At 40.2% G+C, this 26,146-nt stretch overlaps 1 protein-coding gene across 2 annotated transcripts in view; it reads left to right on the top strand.

The window, feature by feature from the left end:
* Positions 1 to 26,146, top strand: part of Trio (trio Rho guanine nucleotide exchange factor) — a 334,617-nt gene that overhangs the window by 253,050 nt on the left and 55,421 nt on the right. For both annotated transcript variants that reach the window (XM_026392392.2, XM_077800023.1), the window contains exon 34: positions 1,116 to 1,359. In XM_026392392.2, coding sequence (XP_026248177.2) covers positions 1,116 to 1,359 — 244 coding nt within the window. The remainder of the gene's footprint in view (positions 1 to 1,115; positions 1,360 to 26,146) is intronic.

Raw genomic sequence — 26,146 nt, forward strand, 5'->3', positions numbered from 1 at the left:
AGTAGGTAATCAAAAGCCACCCTGGAATCTGTTGACAGCATGGGGGGTGCACATAGAAAATGAGATTCACTGAGCTTAAGTGACTTGCTGCTTATTCCATCACTAAAGAGGCAACACCGGAAGAGACAGATGGAAGTGGGGGCATAATGAGTTTTGTCCTAGCTTCACTGTGGGAGGGAAAGAGCATGCCAAGTTGCCCAGCAGAATGAGAAGCATGGGGCAACCGGCTGGCGCCTCCTTGGACTGATAGCTGAGGGTATGGTTGAAAAGCCCACACAGGGATAGTGGAGACACAGAAGAGATGGAACCTGGGCACAAGGAACTAGTCACAAGAGTGCCAGGAGTGGCAGACCAAGGAGAGCCATTCTTGGAGGGTCAGATGTGTTTTCAGAGCTTCTTTGTACTGAAACATTGTCTCCCTCTTCAAAAAGTGCTGTGTGCTAATTTTAAAACTTAAAGCAAACTAATAAAAACTGCTTCAAGACTACTTAGGGATTATTTTGAAATATGAGGACAAAATGGGGGGAAATGGAGGAATGGGAAAGGAGCTCTCAGAACACCCTGAGCAAGACATTCCAGAATCACAGGCCCGTTGTCTTTTCAGCCTCCCCGTCTTTGTGGAGGCTTCTTTCCTATCTACTTGATGCCTAAAGAGCCTGCATGCTCCAAAGTAAGCGATGCTCCCTCACCTCCAGAGTAAAATCTGGAATAGAACTTTATCCCATTTTATCATCATATTTCACTGTAATTCCCTATGTACCTCTTAAGTAGTTTGTGCTTGCTACAAGTTTTTAAATTAGTATATAGTAATTTTTGAGAAGGGAGATGTCTCAGGTACAAGGAGTTTTGGATGCTCATGAAAAATCACATCCATTTCTGTGAACCCCTTCGAAAATTATGACCAGAGGTGAGAACATGAAATTTACATTGCTATCTCATGGTTCCAAAGCGAAGCATAAGGTAGTGCAGCCACAGAGCTCCCCCCTGGAAACTGACCATGCCTTTGACCTGTTGCAGAATGGAAGGTGAAAATCCTAGCTGAGTTCACAGCCCTGCTTGTGAAGGATCAGTGGCTTGTGCTGCTGACCTGTCCCTCTTCCTCTGTCCCTCTCCAGCTCTCAGGTGGCTGTGAGCTGACGGTGGTGATTCATGACTTCACGGCCTGCAACAGTAACGAGCTCACCATCCGGCGAGGCCAAACAGTGGAGGTTTTGGAGCGGCCACACGACAAGCCTGACTGGTGCCTGGTGCGCACCACGGACCGGTCCCCCGCAGCGGAAGGCCTGGTGCCCTGCGGCTCTCTGTGCATTGCCCACTCCAGAAGTAGCATGGAGATGGAGGGCATCTTCAACCACAAAGGTAGGAATCAGGAGGCCAAGGGAAAGGACGCTGGAGCCTTTGTCTGTCGTTCTTGCTGCTGCCTGCTTGTATGTGTACTCCTGGTCAGTCATGCTGTCAATAGTTATCAGTCTGCCTGGGTAATTCTGAACCATCAGGAATGAGAATAGAAGTGAGGATTTCACCGGTTAACTCAGGAATTAGAAGTGATCTCATTTCCCAAGGTGTTGTAATAAGATTAGGCATCAGCTTAGAGGAGAAAGTGGTACTGCTCTTTGGGGGCCAGTGTCATTCATAAATGAAGAAAGAAGAGAAGAAGGCAGTGCTCTCTTAGGTGTGCTAAAATCACCTGCTTCTACCTAATTAAAATTACTTATTTTTTTTACTTTTTAAAGCATGGCTACTGGGACATTTTGGTATGGAAATAATAGGTAAGAAAGGTGAGACCATACTGAACCTCTCCTTAATTAGGATTTCACCACATGGATTTTTAAAAAATTTTTTTTTAATTTATTTATTTTTTGCATTAAATTCTAGGAGATCAAACATGCAGCCCTGAGAGCTTAACCAGTCCACTATCTCAGGACATCCCGGATTCCCCAGCTGCCTTCATGGAGAGGGAATGGAGCTGGGTCCTGTGAGGCAAGACCTCACTAGATATCTCTTGTGCACAGCTTTACTACTGACAGGAGAGGCAACTTTTGGAGGACATGCTTTTAATCTGGAGTACGAGGGCATATGAACAGAGCAGCATTTGGCATGTTATAGTACTCTCTTAGAGAACTATAATTGGAACAGGACTGCTCCTCTGTGTGTATCTATATGGATCCATGACAGGTTCTGATTGATAGTATAAGAGTTTTTATTCCAAATGCCCACTGTGGCAGGTGCAAGACAGATATGGTTGCTAAGCCCTTGAAATGTGGCTGGATTGAGCTATAAAGTACACTGCAGGTATAAATTATGCTGGATTTTTGTGCAAAAAATGTCATTTTATAGTCATTACACATAAAAATAATGTATTTCAGAGTGGGTTAAATAAGATTTATTAGTAAAATTATCTACTACTTCTACTTTTTAAAGCGTGGCTACTAGAACATTTTGGTTCACATATTCAGGTTGTAGTATATTTCTATTGGATGGTGCTCATTGACTGTTTTTATTATAGTGAAAGCAACCAGTACTTCAGCCCTTTGAAGAAACTGTAACATCTTCAAAAGTACAGAGTAGATAATGTCATACACTTGAACCACACTATGTCCTCATCATTTTTCTGCAGTACTGGTGAATGGACGTTTCTCCCAGATTCAGGGTATCTGTGGTTTGTTTTCCCTTCCTGAGAGAGCATCACTATACCCTTGCATATTTGTTTTCTGTTAATTTTAGGACATTCCAGTGGCTCCCTTCACTTCCTCTGTGCCCTTCTCACATCCATCAGGACAAGGTCTGGGCCACTCTCCAGCTGCCACAAGTGTAATCTCATTCCCTTGAGCTAAATGAAGCTGCATAAGATGCCACTAACCACTAACTCACCTCATGAATGATAGGCCAGCTGTGATCTGGACTCCTTGCAGCCGAATATGAACTTATTGTCACCTTAGTAAAATACAAGAAGAATAAGCCTATTATTTCTCCTGGGATGTGGAGAGAAAGGCAGAGAATTTTCAGATTTTGGCCAAAAGTCGTGGTTCCGATTTCCTTTCTGGCAAAATTGCTATGTGTAGTGCATGTTGGGCTTCACACCAGGGCGCTTGAGTTCAGATGGAGGTCTGTGCTACACTGTGTCTCTCAGCCCACTGCCAGGGTGTCTAAACTTGCATAACATATTAAGTCCATGAGTTTGAGTTGGAAAAAAAAGCACAGCTTTTTTCCTTAAATTAATCTATCTCCCCGAGGAGCCTGGTGAACTTGAGCATGCTACAAATAGACTTGTTCTGAAGATTCCTTTTTATATGTGCCTTTCCCGCAGCGTGTTCCTTGCTTCCTGGTGTTCTCAATTGCAAGCTAGCCGAGGAAAAGGAACTAAGTGTTTACCATACTTGACTTTGTCCTGAAAACTGATGGAGGTTGGTTATTGCTTGTTCTTAAGTTGCAGTGCCATGTCGCTTTTTTCTCTGACATTCTGTGATGTTCTAACAAACACCTAAAAAGTTACTTCTTTCCCTCACAAACCTGATCCTTACCAAGAAGGGGTTTCTTCAGGACTTAAGACTGTTATGAACAACAGTCTGCATTTAAGGGCTCAGGTATTCATTTCCTTTTGCTTCTTTATTTTCCCCCTATAATGTAAGGAAACATGGAATAATCTATTCTCTTCAGTGTTAGGACTTGGACAGTGACAAGACAGTAAGTCAAGGGAGGGAAAATCAACCTTCAGCCTTTTTAACGAACACTGTGGCAGAGAATCCTCTCCAGTTTCAAGCCCAGGAATCAGACATCCTTGACCAGAGTCGCTGTCTAGGATTCTAGAGTCCTTCATCAAAGAGTCAGGGCAACAAGGAATAAAGATATCGGAATGAAATCAAAAAGGACAAAGAGATTCACCTGAGGCCTCTGCTACCTTGGGAAGCAGGAGGCCTTGATTTGTTTCCACTCCACCATAGCCCATCCCCTCTGCTTCTTCCTGTTCTGTGCCTGCCACTGTGATTGGCAGTGTATTGGTGTGTGCTGAGCTGTTGACACCTGCTACCCTTATGCATCTGCTCACTTGATAACCTCATTTGGATTCCCCTTTCATTGTAAGAACTGTTATGGGCTTGCAGGATATGACAGTGAACAAGGAAAATACTTCCCCTTCTTTCATAAAACTCAGTCTGCATTATTCTTGGGACTGAGTCAGACCCTTGGCAGTGTTAGATCAGCAAATGGTCTTGCATTTCGTATACCTTAATATTTCTGACATGAAGATATGGTCATTACATATCTGTTTCTCATCACTCTTAATCTCTAAAAATAGTTTCATTAATGTCTCTAATTCTTATTGCTCTGACTTTGTGATAAGGAAGAAGGAACACATTCCCAATCTCTAGTCCCAAAATTTTCTCAGCTTTCATGCCTTAGTCAGCTTTTCATAACTTTCTTGTCAAACAACTTAGTTCCATAAATTTTAATTGCAAAAACCATACCTGTTAAGGTCAAATATCTCTTTGCTTATGAATAATAAGCTATTTAAAGGATTACAATAATTATACATTTTCATATCAGCCAAGAAAGGCCCAGTAGACACAGTGAGTGGTACCCAGGTTCCTCTGGTGATTCTGAAGCCTGGCTAGCCCTGGAAGTCTGTTAGGCAGTGAGAATGCTCAGGATTCATGATGACCGGGTGTTTTTTATTTTGTCATACCTAGATCCCTTAAGGTGATTTGGGTGGAGAATAAAAACATAGGTTACTTAAAATTAAAAAATTTAATTACACAGTTTGTTTTTTAGGAAAACGTATTTATGTCTGAAAGTAGACTCCATCCTGAGTATTATTCCATTAAGAAAGCCTTTCCATTTTGTGGAAATGGAAAGATTATTTTGACAGGTTGCTCTTCAAGCATTCTGTGTAAACAGTCATGGCGTTTGATAGTCCCTCTGGCCTCGCTCTGACTGCCCTTCTTTCTCACAGTATCTTAGTCTCAAGTTCAGCAGGTGCTGACCTTACTAAAATAGAATAAGGACTTAGTGATTCCTGTGCTTGATCAGTCTTATATGAGTCTGTGGGTTTGCTGGGGCCTCAGCAAGGACTTGGTGTAGAGACTTATGTCTGCCCCCAACATGCCTAAGGTATAGCCCACTCTGAGAACCACCACGCTCCTTGCACTCCCTTGGGAATAAGCTCTGACTTACTATGGAAACAGGAGTCAGGTAATTGCCTCTAATCTCAGTTATTCCTACTGATTTTTCCCTTCCATTGTCTCAACTTGTGGAATTTTTATCCATTTTCTATTCTTGATCACAAAAAGTAAACCGGAATATCAGAAATGTTTCTACTTCTGATGAGGCCAATTCAGAGCACCCCTTTGCTTTATACCACCCAAGTCTGAGTTGTTTCTTCGGCTTCACAGCCAAGAACTGTCATGCACAATAGTCCCTGAGTGTCCAGCTCTAGGGAAACATGCCAGGAGCAGGGCAGGGGCACTCCTAGAGGTGGTGGGTCAGAACTGAAAGCAATATAGAATTGTTGCTGTCATTGACGAGGCCAAGTAATGACAGCAACATTTTGCAGAGTGACTGGTAAAGCAGAGCATGAATCTTTTTTACCCTGTTGCAGTTTTTTTAATGAAATGTGCATCAGTCCTAGGAGGTCCATATGCTGTACTCACTGGCTTTTTGCATCTGAAAAACTGCTGGATGCCTGTGTACGTACACTGCCTGCTTGTGTCGTGCCTGCTTCACGGTGTGGTATGTTGGGACACTCTCCAGCCCCGACACTTTGCAAAAATGCAGCTTTAAGAAAAGACCTTTCTATGGTAAGGATGGCATTTATGACTGAAGCCTTTAGAAGGATCTTTCTGAGCTTGTCACCTTGCTCTTGGCCTGAGTTTTGATCCTACCTCTGACTTTGGTGACATCCCTGGGCTGGGATAGAGTTAAGGCCTTTGCCAACTCTGACATTCTACATTTACATTTCTTAGAAAGTTTTTTTGAATAAAACTTTACATTCAAAACTTCCACTTTTACCTATTGCCAACCCACAATGAAGTAGCAGATGCTGTTTTTGCCAGTGCTTTGATATATCTGGAAGGAGATGCCCACTTACAAAAATCAGCCTTCACCTCTCTAAAAGCTATTTATAATCATAAAGTTTTTTCCCCTTTGTATAGTATGAGCTTCAGTACCTGCATATCATTTTGAAGGAGGTAAAAGAATGATTTATTTACAGCAAACAGGAAAAACAAGGAATACAAGCATGAGAAATAAAGCCTCGCCTTCTGGTGACTTGAACCTTGAAACCCAGGAACTATAACTCAGTACCCTATATTTTACTGTGGTAAAATGTATCCCCAAAACAGTTTCAGTGTTTTTGCCTTGCTGTATGTAACTCCTACACATCTAAATCAGATCTCAGGCATGACCATGTTGGCTTCAGTCACTGGAGAGCAGACACAGAGATTACACTTGTAATAAATGCAGTGATACATGATTTTTTTTTCAATTAAATGAGGCATGTTCTTTAATCCACGTTTAAAAAAAAAGAGATTTTCATTTGAAACTATCTGAAATGTGCGTTTTTCTCTGTGCTCTGGGCCGCCTTCTTGACTCTCCACAAGCGCTCTCCCAGGAATTTCATGCCCATCCTGTTCGCCTGACCTCCCGCATTCACTTGCCCTCTCTCAGTGCACCTAAAACATTAAACCCCATCATAGGACTCTTACTGAGATTTCTTCAATAACTTTCCAGTTTCCTAGCATGTCTTACCAGGCCTTGCATCTCACGTGTGTGTGCACACACTCATGTATATGCATGACCCATATGTACACAGTCTCTCCCCTTGTCCTGTGCAGCAGGTAGATAAAGAGGGTTGTTTTCCGCTCACTGCCCCCTCCCTAGAGTCCTAATGCTGTCTCACCAAAAAACAAAATATGAAGGAAAAAAAGTAATTTATCCGGTGAGTCTGTTCAGGTGAGGAGAGAACAGAATAAATTTTTGCCTAGTTAACAAGTATTTCAACATAAACACTAGCATCAGGGTAACCTAAAAAAGACAGTCTTGGTTAAGTGGGAGCTCCAGTGACGATTGAGGACCTACAAGGAAAACTCATTTAAAGTACTTGAATAGATTTTAGCAGGTATGGTGGCTGCAGATATATATGTAGTGCTAAACTTATAATATGATGGAGGAACTACAGAGAAGCACTAAGATTATAGAACCCATTAAATACAGCACTGAAACCTCAGTACACTGAAGAAATGGACCTAGGCCTAGGGAGTCATTGGAGGTATTGATGGCGCAAAGCAGAGCAGTCTGTACTCGGTCAAGTTCTCTGTGTGTGTGTTCTTTTTGCTTTTACTTTAAACTTTCATACTCTTTGTTGATGTATTTACTGGAGCCATTACTTATAAAGTTAAGAAATAGCAACACTATTTATGCCAGGGACTACTCCTTAGACTCACTCATAATTTCTTAAAGGAATGAATGACCTCAGGCCCTATTCCTGGAGGCTATCAGACCTGCATCTCATTCTAATAGGCAAACTGCTTAGTGTGACCACTGTGTGAATATAAACTAAGGGTATGTGCTATTAAGGCCCAAATCTGAGCCTCGTTGTCCCACTCCAGGGACATTTTCCTCACCTGACCCCTCCCCATAACTCCCTGACTAAAGTCTGGCCCTGTAAGAGCTCTGCCTGCTTGCTTGTGTACCCCCCTCCACCCCTCCCTGATGTAGGATGATGTCAGATCATCCCTTAGCTCCTATACTCCTTCATCCCCATGTTGTACAGTTGAGAGCAGGTGATAGGACTTTCCAGTGGTTTGCAGATGATAGACAGAACTTAGAAGGTCACCAGATAAGTCCCACCTCAAGAGGCTGCACCCAGGCCTTACCTCCTGCACTCACAGCTACATCCCAGCATGGAAGATGCACAAAAGGCTGTTTTCCCCTCAGAATACAAGTAGTTACCAAAGACTGCCCTGCTCTCATCCACTCCCCTTTATCAGTTCTCCAGACAGCATCAGCCCTTCATCAGCACAGCACAGATGACAGCAAAGCACCTATCCTTCAAGTAGAAACCTCGCCCCTTCTTGCAGGCCTGTGGCCTCATCCTCTGCTCTTCCCTAGTCAGACGTCAGGATAGAGATGTCCAGCATCAGTGACTTCTCAGTTAGGTTTATTGAGTCTGAAGTGACACACAGTAGATCCAGACTGAGCCATGGACAATAGGCTCATGTCCCCTTTTGGAGCCTTTTTTTTACGTGAGGCAGATCCATGCCACACACCCAGATTCCCAGGCATCCATATCCTGGGAAAACCGTTTAAACAAGGATAGCACGTGGGCCACCAGCACTCATTTCCCTACCACCCAAAAAAAGCACCAGCTTTGCAGAGACCACGATGTTTCTCTACCTCTTTAAAAGTCTGGCCAAACCTGGAGTTCCCCAACCCAAGGCCTCCAGCATATCACCAAACGTATTACACATTTCAGATGATGTGGCTTTTTATTTGTTCACTTCAAATGTGGTCTTTCCTAGATCATGAAATGGTCAGCCCAAAAAGTGAATCTTAAGTTTCTGATTTCAGATGAGATGTGAAACTGCTTATGGCTTTTAATTGACCTAATAATTCTTCAGAAAATGTAGGGTATTAAAAGGGCTATAATGACATTTAAAAGTTTAGTTGAATATATTGTGATTCAGTTGTATTTAGACATTTGCTTCAAGCCAAATTGCCACACACCCCAGGCACAATAAAGCACAGTCATTCCAAACGTATCTGCCCACGTATTCTTAAAATATATATATAAAATGGAAGGTCCACATACAGTTTTTTTAAATTAGCTTGGAGAAGAGCAATTTTATTCTGTTTGAACAGCTGCTAATGTAAATCCCTGTGGGAAGAAAATCTGAGAAACATGGAATCTCACTAGGAATTAAAAACAAAAGCATTGTCCCTCTCCTGAGCACTGTGTATCCAAGACTCAGCAATCAGCCCCACACCTGTGATTAAGGAGCATTTTCTGTGGAGCATGTAATTATGGAGCCACACAAGTGGCTCCATTATTCTGTTGAATACTTCATGTTTGAGGTATTTTCACATTCTAACTTACTTTAAACTATTTATTAAAACAGGAAAAAAACATGAACAGGTATTGACTATCCATATTAGATCATCACAAAATTATATATATGACAAAGCCATAAACAATGAGAAAGTGTCTTCACACACTTGCTTCAAATGGCCTGGAGTGACTTAGGGAAAGCAGTGGGATTGGCAGAGGAGCTGGATGGGGACCATGGAGCCTGCCAGTGCAGGTGCAGGACCAGGGGCCTGTTCTCTCTCTCTGGAAGCTGAACTCTGTAAACAGCTCATTGCTGACATTGGTAGATATCAGACTGTGCTATGTGTTAGACAAAACTAAAGAATCCCCTTTACATTTATTCTAATTAGCATTTACAGAGCTGTGAAAAAGTTATAGGGAGATGATGTACTTGGTTCACAAATTCATTGTGCTGTTTTTCATTAAGAATTTGAAGTGAGGGTTGGGGATGTGGCTCAGTGATAGAGAACTTGTCTAAAATGCACAGGGCCCTAGGCTCAATCCCCAGTACTGCAAAAAGAAATAAAGAATTTGATGTAAATTTATGGAGAGAAACAATTGTACTTTCTATCCAAGAAGGTTTGTACTTGGTTCTTGATGGAGTTTAATAGACATGGCTCTGGGGGCTTTTGATAAAACAGCAGCCACACATACCCATTGAGAAGTATGCTCCAGCTTGGCTTGGCTTCTGTGTTCCTCTAGATTTTGTGTTCCTAGAGCTTACTCTTTCCAATAATCAGAATTTTGATAGATTTGCTGTGGGTCCAGATAGTTGAACTGAAATGGCAGAAGTAGGGAAAGGACCTGTTTAGTCAGCTTTTTGCTACTGTGACTAGAAGACCTGACAAGAACACTTATAGAGGAGGAAAAGTTACTTGAAGGCTCACAGTTTGAGAGGTCTTAGTCCAAAGACAGCTGGCTTCATTCCTCTGGGGTTCAGGTGAAACAAGACATCATGGCAGAAGAGCCTGATCAAGAAACAGAGAGTACCCCTTACCAAGACAAAATGTTAACCCCAAAGGCACACCCCCAGGGACCCACTCCTCCAGTTCACACCCCACCTGCTTACATTTACCACCAAGTTAATCCCTATCAGAGGATTCATGCACTAATTTGGTTGAATCTCTTATAACCCAATCGTTTCATCTCTAAACAAGTGAGCTTTTAGGGGAGACTTCATAGCTAAACCATAACAGGACCTTAGAGATCCTGGCTAATTCTGAAGCAGTGGGCTCTGCAAGGCTTGAGTCACGTGTCCTTGAACAAATCTGAGGTGAGCTCTGGGATCTATTACCACCCCATTGCACATAGATACAAAATTTTTATGTTTAGTTTCAGAGACCCCACTCACATTCAGAATTTTTTCTCTTAAAGAGGAGAAAAACCAAATTTTAAGTCTTATAACTTATTTTGAGGTATTTCACATGGTTCAAAAGAAAATACGAAGAGGTATAATCTGAGAAGTTCACTTTCCACAGTCCCATTTGCTATGTGTAGATAAGCCTTTTTATTTCTAACTTACCTTTCCAGTCTTTTATTAAGCAAATACTAACAAGTGAATATGTATTCATTTCTCCCCCTTCTTTGCCCCTGACTTTTATCATTTGACTCATTAGTACAGGGACTTGCCTTATTCTTCTTTATGGATATACCAAACTCCCTGTGTGAACAGATCGTAGTTCTTTAAGTACTGCTCTGCACAGGGACACTTACTGTTTCCAGTCTGTTAACTGTTAAAAACAGTGCTACTTTGTACTTGTATCATTTGGTTAAGGTGCAGATATAGCTATGAGATAGAATTATAGAAGAAGAATTGATGGATTAAAAGGGGAAAAAAACTCTTGGGGTAAAAAGTCATCTGAATCATAAATTAATTGGACCAGTAAAAATCACAACAAAACATAACATTTACTTTAATATATATTTTTAATTCAAAAAGAGCCATGGCATTTGAGTTGTACTGAATCCCTGTGTTCTCTAACTTTATTTTCCCCACATAGAAAAAATATATTATCCCCTCTGAATGGGTCACTTTAAAATCATTTATTATGTATGTATAAAATCATGAGTGTGACTCCTGTGAGGCAAGCTTTTGATGGACATTTTCCTACAGAACAGGAGCGTGTAGTAAAATATTTATTTTAATAATATTTCTGAAACTCTCCACAAAAAGTAACTGGTGAGAAGTATCCTCCTCTTCCTCCACATGTATGTAAAAATAGCTTGTGAGGCTGGGGATCTGGCCAACTGGGAGGGCATTTGTCTAGCCAACACCTGGCCCTGGTTTCAGTCCTTAGCACCACAAATACATACATACGTAGATACATGCATGTAGCTTTTGTGGTACCATTGTTTGGCCTTCCATCCATACAAAGTTGCTTGTACATCCAGCTACATCATCACCTGCAGGAAATACATTCATAAGACAGTGCCATCTGTGGCTCTTTCATTCCTTCTGTACCGACACTATTGAAGGATTTAAGTGGGCTCCAAAAGGGATGTGGAGGATGGGCTGGCAGTGAGTACAAGTGGCAAGAAGGCTGACCCCTGAGTTTTCTTGCTTCCCTTCTGCTGTTTGTTCAGATTCAGGCAGAACTGCCTTGGAGTCTTCAGAGGTCCTTCAGGGTCTGAACTGTGACCTGACCAATAGTGCCTAGAAAACTATGAGCAGCTTGGTCCTTCAGCATTGCTGACTATTCAAGTGGCCATCATTTTCCAAAACTTTTCTAGACGAGCATAGGATAGGGGATGGAGTGTGTTTTATTATTTGAAGGGCCCTTTAAAACATTTAAAAGGACAGTAAACAGGTTCATTTCTTGCCTGCATTGCAAGATAGTTCTGGAATACTTTATTACTTTAAGTTGTCAAGAAATGTAGACTTGTGTATTTGCCTTCATCCTTTCCCCCACTCTTTTTTTTATTTTTTATTTAATGAGCTTGTAGAACTTTATACTGGAAGGAAAAAAATATAAAAAGCTATTTTCTTAGATGGCTTAAAAATAATTAGACCATTTCAGTCCTGGATTATGGAGCAAATTGGTATCAGATGGATAGGAGGAGGGTATATAAGTTTGCTAAAATGCCATAATAATCTCACAAGCAGGATGGCTCAAACCACAGAATTTTATTCTCCCATAATTCTGGATTCCAGAAGCTTAAGATCAAGGGGTCAGAAAGGTCAGTTACTTATGAGACCCCAGGCCTTGGATTGCAAATAATCACCCTCTTCCTGTCCCGTCATGTAATCATTCCTGGTGTCTGTGTGTCCAAATTTCTCTTTCTTGTGGGGACACATGTCATATTGGACGCATCCTAAGAGTCTTGCTTTAAATCACTTCTTGAAGACTTTATCTCCAAATATAGTGACTTTTTTGAGGTCCTAAGGTCACAACTTTAGTATAGAATTTGGAAAGACCTTTTAAGCCCATACAAGGGATTGTTTGAGCCTTAAAAAAGGAACAGTAATAACAGGTAGAATGTGCTGAGATCTGTCTTGGTGTGCCAAGCACTGTGCTGCTTTCTCTACATTTCATCTTCAGGCTCACCCCTGTGGAAGTGTGTATGCCTCAGTCTTTATAGGAAGATGGAAGCGCAGAGAAATTTAGTAACTTAGCCAAGCTTATTAAGTGATATGAAATGAAACTTTACAAAGAGCAGTTAACTGCCCTTGTGCATCTTGCTCTGGACCAGTAGGAAAGAACCTTTGGTCTAAGAAGGCAGCTAAAACCTCTCTCCTCAGGCAACAAACCTAGTTGCCTGAGGCCAGATGTCATTTGTGGAAGAGCTGATTGCAGAAGCTGGTATCTGAGGCCCTCTGCTCCAAGATTGTTGGCCTCCCTATAGCTTTATACATCCCTGAGAGCCACAGCCCCTCAGCTATCCATCTCCATGAAAAGGAGATGAAAAGATGGTGAATGCAAGAACCCATCACAAGTAAAATCCATTTTTTCTTTCTCAGTTTGCAACTTTTTTGCGAGAATAAAAGGGTTTTGCTTCAGAGCCCTTATCTGCCCTTTTTGCTGAAATCAAAATCAGCTGCTTGATCTCCCTAGCTCTTTCTTGAAAGAGCTGGAGAATTAAACATCCTGTTAATCCCTGTCCCATCCCCCATGAATATGTGATTGCATTGCTCACTCTGAAGTTTTAACAGAATTGAGACTTCAAAAGCACAGATTGACTGTCAAGGGTTGACTACATTGTTGTAATTTTTTGAACCTAGTTTTTGTTACTTTTTTAGACAACAAAATCTGTGAGATTACCCTGTCATATTACAATTCTGCAAATATTGCACAATGCAGATGCAAACAGAGAATGTCAAAGTGAGTTAAAGTAAAATGGAAAAAGAGTATTTGAATGTTTGTTTTGTTGAAGAAAGAGAAAAACTCAGAGTTTGTGAAAAGATAGTAAATAAAGCCATGAAAAGGAGCCTATCAGATTTTTGGCACCCAAATGGAGCATTTGAATGCCTCGATAAAGGTGCTTTTGTGGACTGATAACTGTACAAAAGCAGCAGGAACTCGTGTGCTGAATGGAGCCCTAAGAAGCAGGGGTTCATCATCTGGGTCCCTCCAGAGCAGAACGTGTTATCTGTGGGGTAAAGAAACCAGAGAAAACTTCCTTGGGACAGGAATATCTTTGTATGTGGAACCTGAGAGACTCCATCACAGGCCACAGCTGTGCTTAAGGCCAGCACTGTAGGCATATTGTGCAGAGCGGAAATGTACAGGGGAGAAAATGAGAGCTGCGGAGGTGGAGCAAGGAGAACAGTCCAAAATTGCTACTTGAATAAAGTGGTGTGGCATTTCAAAACCTCAGCCCCCTCAGTTGTAGGACTGTGTTGCTCCTTTTCATAAGTGGGGCTTGAGGACTGATTTGAAAATAAAGCAATGCTATTAATAAGGTCTTCGACTCTCAAGAAAGTACTATGAACTTTTTAGAGGAATTGTAAATAAAATGCCGAATATTTATGCCACTCATGTTCTAATCTCAGAATTTAGTTGGTGTATGTGTCTTATCTTTAATTTTTGATTTTGGAAATCATTAACTTCTAATTAAGAATGTGTTTTATATTAATAGAAAGGCTTCAGATCCATCGGCTGACCTTAATTGTAGTTTTCTTTAAGTATATTTCTAGTCTTCCTCACAAAAACACTATTTCTAAATTGATCTATTTCCTACTTTTCTTTTAAGACCTTTTTCAACAGAAATGAATGATGTTATATTTTCAGGCATATTAATTATAGATACTTGGGTATTGAAGTCCTAACTTTTTTAAGTATTTGAGGAACACTTATCACAAAAAGGGTCTTATGAAAAGTGATTTTTTCTTCTTGGTATAAAGAATCATGGTTATGGTATTAACCATGACCATAAGAGCTTCTTTTTGACCAATCTAAATGAAAATACCTTTATGTTCATGAGAATGAGATTGGCTATTATAATTTTACCCCCACTTTCACCTCATGAATGTGTAGAAAAATAAATATAGTGTGTTCCTTCAGCCTATTTTTTTCAATGAGTTATAAATCCCTTTATTCATGGATCCTTAATTTGACTAAAAAGTTTCTACTTCTATAAAACCTTTTCTGACTTTACCTACTGTTTTAGTTTTTTAAAAACTCAATTTCTTGAGCAATTTGCATTAATTTTTTTTAAGAGAGAGAGAATTTTTCAATATTTATTTTTTAGTTTTCAGCAGCCACAACATCTTTGTTTGTATGTGGTGCTGAGGATCGAACCTGGGCCACACACATGCCAGGTGAGCGGGCTACCGCTTGAGCCACATCCCCAGCCCGCAATTTGCATTTAAATAACATTGTTTTTTAACAACTTTTTATTTTGAAATAATTTTGGACTTATAGAAAAGTTGTGGAAATAGTAGAGAACTCCTATACACTCTGTCCCTCACTTCTTCAGTAGTAGCATCTCTCGTGACCCTGGCAAGATGATCAAAATAGGACACAAACTGCAACATGCTGTTGCTAGCTAAGCCCCATGCTTACCACAGCTTTGCCTCATGTCCTCTTCCTAGCTTGGTTTGCAGTCCAGGATCCACATAAGATTTCATTTTCTCCAGCCTGTGGTAGTTCCTTAGTCTTTTGCCTTTCTTGGTCTTTTTTATCTTTCATAATCTTGATTCTTTCAAGCCATCTCATCCTTCATGTTATAGGATGACCCCAATGTGAACTTATCTGATATTTTTTCATAATTAAGTTTATTACCTGCATCTATGGCAAGGACACCATTGATGCAACTGTGCCTTTTTGGTGCATCTAGTCAAGGGCACAGAAGGGTCCTGGTATGACCCCTATTGGTGTGCTGACTTTCATCACTCAGTTGTCATGACTGCAGTATTTCCACACTGTAAGTTACTGTTTTTCTCTTTGTAATTAATAAATGACTTGTGAGGAATGACTTTTTATAAATTACATACTCTGTTTCTCATCCTGCTTTTCTCCATTAATTTTGGCATCTATCAGTAGTTCTTGCCTACATCAATTATTACTGTACTGTTGGCATAATAGTACTTTCTGTTTTCCTCATTTCTTCTAAATTCATCAATTAGAATTCTACTATAAGGAAAAGCTGTCCCTGTACCTTATCTATCTATCTATCTATCAATCTATCTATCTATCTATATCAGTTGGAATCATGGGTATTTATTTTCTTCTGTGGGTGATAATCTAGCACCATCTCCCTTTACCCCAGATTATTTCCAGCTTTGGCCATTGGGAGCGCCTTCTGTGAACTTTTGACATGTTCCTATCATTTTATGAATATAGCCTTACTTTCTGGACTGCAAGACCAGGCTTGTCATGTCCTTGTACTACCACAATTCTGGAATCTTCCATTTCTTCAAGAAGCCCTCATGATTCATTTTACTGTAGAAAGGATTTGGAAACTAAGATGGATGCTGGATGTGCCAAGTTCTAGGAGATGCTGTGATTTTAGGCCCTCTCAGAAGACTTGTGTGTGTGCAGCCTGAGTGTACAAACATCTAGATTGATATTCTCTCTGTCTGCCACTTTCCCTCCCTGTCTCTTTCTCATCCCCTCATGTGTGTGTGTGTGTGTGTTTTCACACCACACTGAAACCTCTAACACTAGTCCCCCAACAAAGATTAATCGTTCTAATCTCCCTCTTTTCCCTGTGCAACCCCTTTCTTTGACAGTACAATATCTTGATCTCATTGTCCAAAATGTTCAAAATATTTTGAATTTATTTGTTCAAAAATTCTCTTCTAAAAATTCTCTTCCTTCCCTATTTGAATGTTTTCTTGGCTAATTCTGACTTCATTTTAGAAGACTCAGTTCCGCCTATTCTCACTGTACAGCTTTCCAAATTGCTAACCATACTCTTATGAAAAACAAATTTACAATTCCTTTGTCTTTGATACATGGTACACAATCAGAATGCCCCTTTCCAAGTCCCTTTGGTGAGTTCTTTTCTTTCCCACTCACTTCAGTGTGATCGTGGCTTTTGGCTGGGTCCCTGTTTATACTGTATATTTCATTTTGAAAAGCTCATGTGCACACACCTCCCCTCTCCTGTTAGCTAGGACTGCCATAACTCAGTACCACACACTGGCTGATTCAAACAATAGAAATTTATTTTCTCACAGAAAAATTATTTTCTGGAGACTGAAAGTTCAAGACCAAGGTATGGACAAGGTTTGTTTCTTTTAAGACCTTTCCTTGGCTTTTGTATGTGGTTATCTTCTCCTGTTCTGATCTCTTTCTATAAGGACACAGTTATATAGGATTAGAACTCACCCTAATGACTTAATTTTAACTTAATTACTTTTTTAAAGACCCTGACTAAAAATACAGTCACCTTCTGAGGTGCTATAGATTAGGACTTTAGCATGCAAATTTGGGGAAAAACAAATCAGCCTACAACTCCTGATTGATTTTAATTATTTATTTTGAGGTAGGTGAAAAATAGCCATGATTCCTGGAGACAATGCTTAATTTTTTGTGTGTGACATTTTTAATTATACACCCTGCCATCAAATTAAAATGTCAGAACATATCAAAAATTCCAAAAAAAACAATTTCTTGTTTTTCTTCACAAACTTCACTTTTTGATTTCTACATTGTCTATCTCCTGTCAGGTGCCTAAAATGTTTATCATTAACTACCTCAATTAGTCAGTTTTTATATCTATTTTCTATCTTTGCAGAACTCATCCTTCCTAAACTGGTATCATTCTATTCCTTTTCTAGGTCCTGGTCATTTAACGTGCAGACTGTTCCATTATTTCCTGACCCCCATTCCTGGCTTGATAGTGCTCTCATGCTGCAGATAGACTCATTAAAAGCATAGAAAGCAATTGGACTCAAAGCTTTCCTATCAGCTGTCCCCTGGAGATGGCCCACATTCTCCCTTAAATATATATTTGCTTTCCTAAATAAATCTGTGTCTCTGGAAAATGAAAAACAAGATACTTTACCCTCCTGCCCTTGATCAAGCTTCTCAGGAGCTTCCAGTTTCCTTTCTCATCATCTCACATTGTCACTTCTGAAACTTGCTCCCAGTCACCTGAAGTCACCCACCTCTGTTCTCACCCCTTCCCTTTTCCCTTCCCACCCCCACAGCCACAGTCTCCACATAGCTTTTCTGGTACTCACTTCTCAGTCTTCTACTGAATGTCTGAAAACGCTTAGAACAGCTCCAGGTCATACCATGAATCTGAATGTGTAAGCCTGGGTGTCCAAGACTTGTTTCCGGGTAGCTTTTGCCAGTTTGTTGGAGTCTCCTTTTCTTGAGTTCCTTACCCATCCCTCTTGTTTGCTAACCTTCACGTTTCTGCTGGTTCCTCATTTCTCCATCCAGTGGATTAGATGGCTACCCTTCAAGGTGGGATCATTTACACCCCATGTTATATTTTATGTTCACTCGCTGTATAAACAGCCGGTTACATGGGCAACACTCTGCAATCCCGTGCTTCCTTTAACAGAAGGAAGACAGGGTGAGAGAAGCTCCCTGCTTCCGTGCCCCTTACTTCTGTCATGCTGCATCTTTCTGACAGATGTGAGCTTCAGTTTGGAGGGAACAGTCACTGGGGAAACTTCCCACGTATCTTAACCAAAATTACTATATTCATTTTTAAGCTAAGTCTCTTCCCTTTTCATAGTGAACTTGCATTACACATATAGCGATTCATTTCCCTGACAGCTCTTTTTCTATTTTTTAATTAATTGCCCTTGCTTGCAGTCAGTATTTTTGGAAAGGGACTATGTAAAGTATTTAACAAAGGTTGTAGTAAATAAAATTTTGGAATATCAATTAACTAAATGTTCTGTAGGTTGTCATTTTTGGTGCTTTTTTTGCCAACAAAAGAGGAGGTCCTCTATTTGGTAATAAAGTTTTCTTTTCCTACACAGAAAGCACTCTGTGCATATTTCTGCCTTTTGATTTGTTGTTCCTGGTTTAAATGCCCCATCTGAATCTCTCATAAGGCCATTTTATAGGGAAGCAACTTTGTGCTTTGCTTTTGGTCTTTTAAGAAGAACATGAGGCCTATGTGGGCCTGTAAATACCAAATTCCATTTTGTGGGGTTTTGTGTTAGAGAGGCATTATAGTATCTGAAGCCATTTCCTTTGAGTGGCGTGGGTATATCAAGTCATTTTTTTATAGTTGTCTTAAACTCATAAAGAAACTAGAGGTCTATGTTGTTTTCGTGATATTTTTTCCTTTAGAATTTAAAAAATTTATTTTGTAAAAAAAAAAAAATGCAGGGGACTGGGGCTGTAGCTCAGTGGCAGAGACTAGCACGTGTGAGGCACTGGGTTCTATCCTTAGCACCGCATAAAAAAACTAAACAAATAAAGACATGCTGTCTATCTACAACTATTAAAAAAATTTAGTTGTAAATGGACAGCATGCCTTTATTTCATTTGTTTATGAAGGATCGAACCCAGTGCCTCACACATGCTAGGCAAGTACTCTGCCACTGAGCTACAGCCCCAGCCCCTACCAAAAAAAAAAAAAAAAAAAATGTAATGCAGGGAGGTAGGGATTACTGAGAAAGTAAAAACATCAACATTCTTCTTAGTAAAGCAGTAAAACAACACAATGTCATAACATACGTGAATGTAGAGAATATTTCAGGTGACTCCAAAGCAAGATATGGTCCCTCAGTCTAGTTTGGAGAGCACACACTTCTGTGTGAATCTGTGAGAAGCAGAAGGACACAGACATGTGCTGTGGCAGTAGAAGAGGCACACTCCAATCTTCACAGTGGATATTCTTCTCCTTCAGAACCATCGTGCAGTGTGAAACAAGAGGGAGAACATATGGAAGCTTTAAAACAGAGATTTAGAGTTTGTGTAGGCTAAGGAAACTATCCAGTTGCTGAAGAAAGACAGGAATGAGCTTTTAAGATATGCTTTACTCAAAATGCCTCTGTAAATCTCATGTAAGAATGTTTATTTTCACTTATGGCTGCTTCCTGGAAGAAGAAATGAAGACATGTTTTTAATATGTAGGGAGTGGCATTGTAGCACAGTGATGTAACCAGTTGGCTCTCAGACCACATTACATTTCTTTTCTCTATCAAGTCACATCAGGAGGCACTGTTTGTTATATGTCTCAGAGAAGACCTCCCTCCAGATGTACACAAAGCCCAAGTTAGTGAGGCTGTCCAGAAATCCAGGCATGGGGAAGGCATCTGTCACTTCGCATTTCACACAGTAAGGAAATTGCAGCCCTGCCTCACACAAGAGAGGCGAGACATCTGGTTTCCAGGGTACTGCAAGAATTTCCATGAGCTCCAATTAGAGTCAGTGTGGTAGAATGTGCTCCACTACGGCTGGATATCCCACGTGGGAGATTCAACTGCAAGGCAGCACTCAGAAGCCAGCAGAGCTAGAAGAGAGGAGCCACACTCCATCTGGGCCGTGGGTTGGCATCATCAGAGCTACACGGTCCCTGTCTGTGTGTCTGTCCCTGTTGTTTCCCCCAGCTGCGTCTGAGTATCTGTTGAACTGTTCTTTGATTTTTGCTGCCGAGTGAATTGCTCAGCTGCCGTGTAAAGAGAGGTAGGGCCGGGGTTCTGGACTGTTAGCCTTAAATCCGTTCTTCACTCGCCATGCCAAACGGAATTAAGCCAGTGGACACTCTGGACTCGCTTTCTCCCGTCAGCTCAGCCTACTGCAGTGGCGGGCAACCGGGCACCTGCAAGTACTGGATCCTCGACCTAGGTACACAAGCTTTCTTGCTGTCAACCTGCTCTTATTTCTCTGCCTGTTTCTTTTCAGGTGGCCATTCAAGTGATTGACATGTGCTTTGAAACAGAAATGTTTCATGCTCTGACACTGAATTATGTTCCTGCTGACTACCTTGTGAAGGGGCTGAATGGGGATGGCTTGTGAGGGCCCCTAGAAATGTGATTAGAAACTGAGAACAGTGCACTGCTCAGCCATTAGACCTTGCAAGGCATTTTTAATATCTGGGCACTACTTTTGATTATCTTTTATTCTTGTAAATTGCATGTAAACACTCTAATCTCTGCTACAAATTGCCTTCGTATGACTTTTGTTGGTTTTATCTCTGTTTCAGGTTGTATTTTATGTGGGTTGTTTGAGACTATATACGAAAACAGCAGTGTCCTGGTGTTGGTATTTAGATTATGTGGTTCTTTCTCATAAGAACTGCAGCCATATGATAAGATAATAAAAAGTTAGGGGAGAGGAATTCTCACAATACCACATTATATTTCAGGGGAGAATGTATGCTAGTTTTTGGCTTTGTCTACACAACTAAAGAAAGGAAAAGAAAACATGATTCCTCCAAAGGTCACTTGAGAAGTAGATAAGCTTCACTTTGAAGAAAAGTCAGGAGAATACAAAAGAAGCTACGTGGAAGAAGAATTAGGTGTGGATCCCCACAAAATTCTGCCCTACAATGCCTGGAGACAGCCAGCTTTCCATCAATGACCTCTGAATTCTACCCAGACCATCACGTCCATACCAGCAGAGATGGTCTCTGCCAGAATTTCACTCATGGCCTAGTTCATTTTTAATATTTTCATTCACTTTCATGCCAGCAACTATTCACAGTTACATTTTAGAAACGGGCAGCAGGGTACAGAGAGCCAAGGGAAGCTGATGAGACTTTCTGGGCTCCTCCAACTCATTGTGACCACAGTAGAGAAAAAGGGGATTATTCAGGGCAGAGGGGAGACCCACCAGAGAAGGGAGCACATCAGAGTGGAAGGGGTCACAGAAACTGTGTGTTCAGCAACTGAAGGGGAAGTGACACTGCTTACCTCCATGTGAGATTTCATGGAATGCCAGAGAAAAATAACAAAATTATCTTTTAAGTTGTGGACTCTTCAGGAGGTAAGAACTGGCTCTGTGGGTATTGAATTTGTTGCTATGAATATATAGTTTCAATTATATTCTTGTTTTTCTGTTCACAAAACTATCAAGATATTTTTAAAAAGTCACTGATGGTAGTATTTTATCTAGTTATGTTAATTAATTACATTGTTCCAGAATGGTCTATACTGAGAGATGGTGACCTTGCTACCTGCAGGCCTATGAACTGGGCAGGTCCATCAGAGACACTAGGAACTCCTGTGATGGATAGAGGAAAGTAGATGATGAATACCCTTCCTTAGTTGAAAATAATAACCAATATGCAGTGAAAAGAACAATCGGTTTTGTCAAAAGTCTGATGGAAAGACTCGGGCACTGATGCGCTCTGGATCTCCTCTAAATTACCTTCTCTTGATGAACTTCATCATGTTTGTTTGCAAAATGGAAATAACAATAGCACATTCCCCCTTGAGGTATCATAAATATTCCCAAAGTTTAGACCACTTTGGCAAGTTGAGCAATTTATTGAAGGAAGTGGTGGATCTTAAGATATGGCATGCTATCTACAGAGGGAATTTTGAATCCTAACAGTATTATAGTTCCTTCAGAAGTCCTATGGGGGGATATTATTAAATATGCTTTCTAAAATACTGAAGGATAATTGTGCTATTATGTTTTTTGGTTCCCTAGATACATTTATATTCTGATATTAGGAAACTCCATATGGTATTCTCCAAGTTCTCACTACAGAATTTTTAAGCTAACAGGTTTGAAAAGAAATGGATGACCTTTGGAATTTCCTATAGGGAAAAAAAAATATATCACTCCATAGTAAAAAGATAGATGAGAGAAAACAAAACTATAGTTTGCCCCCATACCCCACCCTGAAGAAAGGGACTGCCTATCCTTTTCCAAACCCTATAGTAATTCCAAGGCAATTTTCAAATACTGTTATCAGAGTGATATTTTAATACATTCTGATTCTACCTATTAAATTGGTGTGGACAGATATATATGCATCAGATTTGAAAAGGAAAAATGATTCTGGAAAGTATCCAAAAATAAATCCCAGAGTAATTTTGTAATGCCCATCAAATCATACAGAGTGACTGCAAAGCTTCCTACACCTGCAAACAATTCCAGGCTTCACTGTTGGAAGATTTAGGGGAAAAGACCTTTTTTTTTTGCTTCCTATAAGACATTCTCCTGTCCAAAAGTGAACCAGTTTTGCTTGGAGCAAACTGCACAGAAGCCTGTTTTATTTGCGATGTTGCCATTGCCAATAACAACACAGCCATAAGGCAGAAGAGTTTAAGCAATTGTTAGAAAAAGAAGCTAAGAGAAGGTAAAGTCAAGAAAACCTGTAAATTTTCTTTTAGGAGGTTTCCCATGGGAGAGCCATGGGAATAATAAGATAATGACAGTTGAGTTGGTTCTCATTTTGAGATAACTGTACCCTTTTCTAGGTCAGATAGATTCTGTTCCAGTACTGAAGAGGTTCTCTGACTGAAGCTAAAGAAAAACTTAGTGACCCTCCCTCCCTAGCAGTGAACAGATCACATACTAGTGTACTGTATGCTTTACAATTCTTGAATTCTCTTAAAGTTCTTTTTTTTTTTTGTAATATGATTTGGTAGTACAGATTCTCACCAATGCATTTTCTGTTTTTATAAATTAAAGCACAACATTACATAGAGTAATTATGAGATCATGAAATTTCTTTGCTGAAACATAATATAAACCTGTTCTGTGAAGGTATCCAGGTACCTTAATAGCACTGCCTTGTTCAAATTAATGATGCCTATGCATAGGATATTTACTTTCTTGTGAACAAACAAAAACCATAAAAGAACTTCTTACAGTATTATGTTGTTTCAGCTATGAAGACTGTTTCTGGCAAGTTACTATGCAAACTATATTCTGTCTCCAATCTCCCCACACCCTTTATTTAAGATAGGATGTGCAATGTTACATAGTGGGAATAGTAAATACTGTGGAAACCGGAACACCAGTGTTTTTGTCAATACTCACCCCCTCCCATGTGACCTTGGATAAGTCCTTTTTAGTCACTCAGAACTGCAGTTTCCTCATTTGCCCTCCCTGCATTTTTTAAATATATCTGTTTACTCACTTTTATAGAAAAAGAGTTACATACTGAATGTGTATATGTTTCTAGCCAAAAAGCTAAGAAAGTTTATTTAGTGTTATATCTTATTTTAGAGTGAATATAGAAATTTGCAATACTAAAACTTTCTTCAGTCTATACTAAAAATCAACTGAAAGCTTCCCACAAAGTTTCCTAGAATCCCGAAGTTTCCAAGGTTGAGAGCTGTTGAACAAAATGACCTTGCTTAGTTCTGGAATTTTGTCCTCTCTCTAGACAAGGAGCAGACCTCCTCCTCTTGAGCTACAGTCTCTCTTTGGTATGTATTTTCTCTGAGTATATCTCTTCAGCTGTATTTCAGGGGAAACACAAATTTATGGCTTTTCATTTTGAAGAATTTCCTCCAGGTGCTCAAAGTTGGCCTCTGGGGTGAGTGAGCAAGTCTATAAACACAGCAGAGTCTGTGGGGAGTATGGAGTAATGAGCCATGGAATCAATCCAGGGAGACAGCCCTGATTTCCTCTTCCTGTCTGGCAGGAATAGTGGTGGGGGCCTGGCAGCCAGAGCCCAGATGCTCCAGTTAACATTTTGCAGTTCTCACATAAAATATTACAAACATGAACAAAGCATATCATGCTCAAGGTATCTAATTTCTCTGAAACTATATGAGCTATGTGTAACAACTAGAAAAGTCACAGATGTGGAGGAGCAGAAGGGAAAATAGCATCCATAGGCAACCACTGATAATGTTTGAACACATTTTCTTCTAAATCTTTTTATGTAAAATGATACTTTCTTCTATTGATATTTTTAATATTTAACAATAAGAACTAATCTCAATTATATCCATTGTCCAATTTTTTAGACAGGCAGTTGAAAAATGTTTCAGTCATTACACCTTCTTGAAATTAATTGTTTATACTGTAGGGAAACCGAACCCATCCCAGTCAGCATAAAAACACTAGTTATTCTTATGTCTAAGGATACAGCCATTGAAAAACTGAGATAAAGTATATTAGCCCTGAGGCTAATTCCCTTTCCTCTTATAAGTCTTAAAGCTAATGGAGGATTGTAAGAAGTGGCCCAAGGGCCCAGAGGCACGTGAAGTTGAATAACAGACTCTAATAACAAGAAGGATATGTGCTGTGCTTATTATGATGAAACAAAAATTGAATGTTTTTCCCTTTGTCTCTCTCCAACTAAAAGGAAAGACAGGGCGCAGTGCCCGCCCCAGTCATTCCCACCCCTTTCCCCAAGCAGAGGCTGTTGTTACTTACTGCTCGCTTGCCTCCCAGTCCTGGCAGTGCCTCTTTATCACATGGGGCACTAATTAAAGCCAAGGACAGGGTTGAGCATTAATTGGGGTTCTAGCTGAGGCCTTCTCTTCATCTGCTTTGTTCCCAAGTCTGCTTTGTTTCTGCCTGGAACAACTCCAGGCCTCCCTCCCTCCTTCCCTTCTCCCTGGCTATGGAGGGGCTTGAGTAATGTCAGGGAGCATGGATAGCTTCTCCACAGGATGGCTTATTGACGGGAGGTGTGGGTGATTCTTAGAAAGCTGTCTCTTTCTGAGACAGGGCATGGTATGCAGATAGAGCTCTCAGCCCCCAGGGGGGATACAAACTCCAAAAGCAGGGTTCAAACCCTCTCCTTTTTGTCCTCTGGCTTTTGTTGTTGTTTTAGTATATGAAATCTGTAAAAGTGGGGTTAGTCCTCAAGAAACTACAAAATGGTGATTTAAAAAATAAAATCCAGTGCCATTCAGTACTCAGAGGGTAGAGGTGGGGGCATGATGTCTTAAAATCAAACTAGATAAAGTTATAGAATTGCAACCCTTAATCCTTTGTGTGTTGGGAGTAGATTGTAATATTGGGCATTTTACCTCTTGGAATCTGTGATTGACATTTTAATGCTGTTTTTTTTTTTTCATGAGCTTATTATGCTTTAGTTGGAACAACATTTTGCTTTTCTTAAATCATTACTAAAATCTGATGGTAAAAGGAATTCCCAATTGGTTTGGGCTTTTTTGTTTCTTGGTTTTTGAAATAAACAACCAGGGACTCTAAAATATAATATACCTAGATATTTGCTTTGTGGTTTGGGATAATCGTCTGTTTCCTCATTCTACACAGCTGTAACTCTTTCTAAATTAATATTCCATCCCTAGAGACTTTGAAACTGTAGCTAACCTGCCCTGCCCCGTGGAGAAAGTGGAGAGTGATAGAGCTTGGCAGGCTTGTTGCAGAACATTCCAGGGCCATTTTGTTCCTTTCTTAATGCTATATAAAAATGAGTATATTGTTATGTGGCTCTGAGACAACATTTATGAGTTTTCAAGGCTCATAGCATGTTTTGGTTATGTGTGTCCTTACATAATTCATAAAGAATGATAATAAATTTATATATGAATGAAGTCCATTACCACCTGAAATAAATCAATCACATAGTTTAAACCACTAACTGCACAATATTCTTTTAAACCATTTGGTACCAGAAGGTCTTTGCATGTCCCTGGCTTCGCTCTACAGATAGCCCCACAAAACATTGTTATTTTCCTCTTTAATAAGGCAGCCTGAGTGATTTCATTTTTCATCAAGAAAGACCTGAAAGCATAAATGTCCACTGTGAAGAATACAGTTGCTA

The sequence above is a fragment of the Urocitellus parryii genome, chromosome 1, assembly GCF_045843805.1.
Source record: "Urocitellus parryii isolate mUroPar1 chromosome 1, mUroPar1.hap1, whole genome shotgun sequence".
Classification (NCBI taxonomy): Eukaryota; Metazoa; Chordata; class Mammalia; order Rodentia; family Sciuridae; genus Urocitellus; species Urocitellus parryii.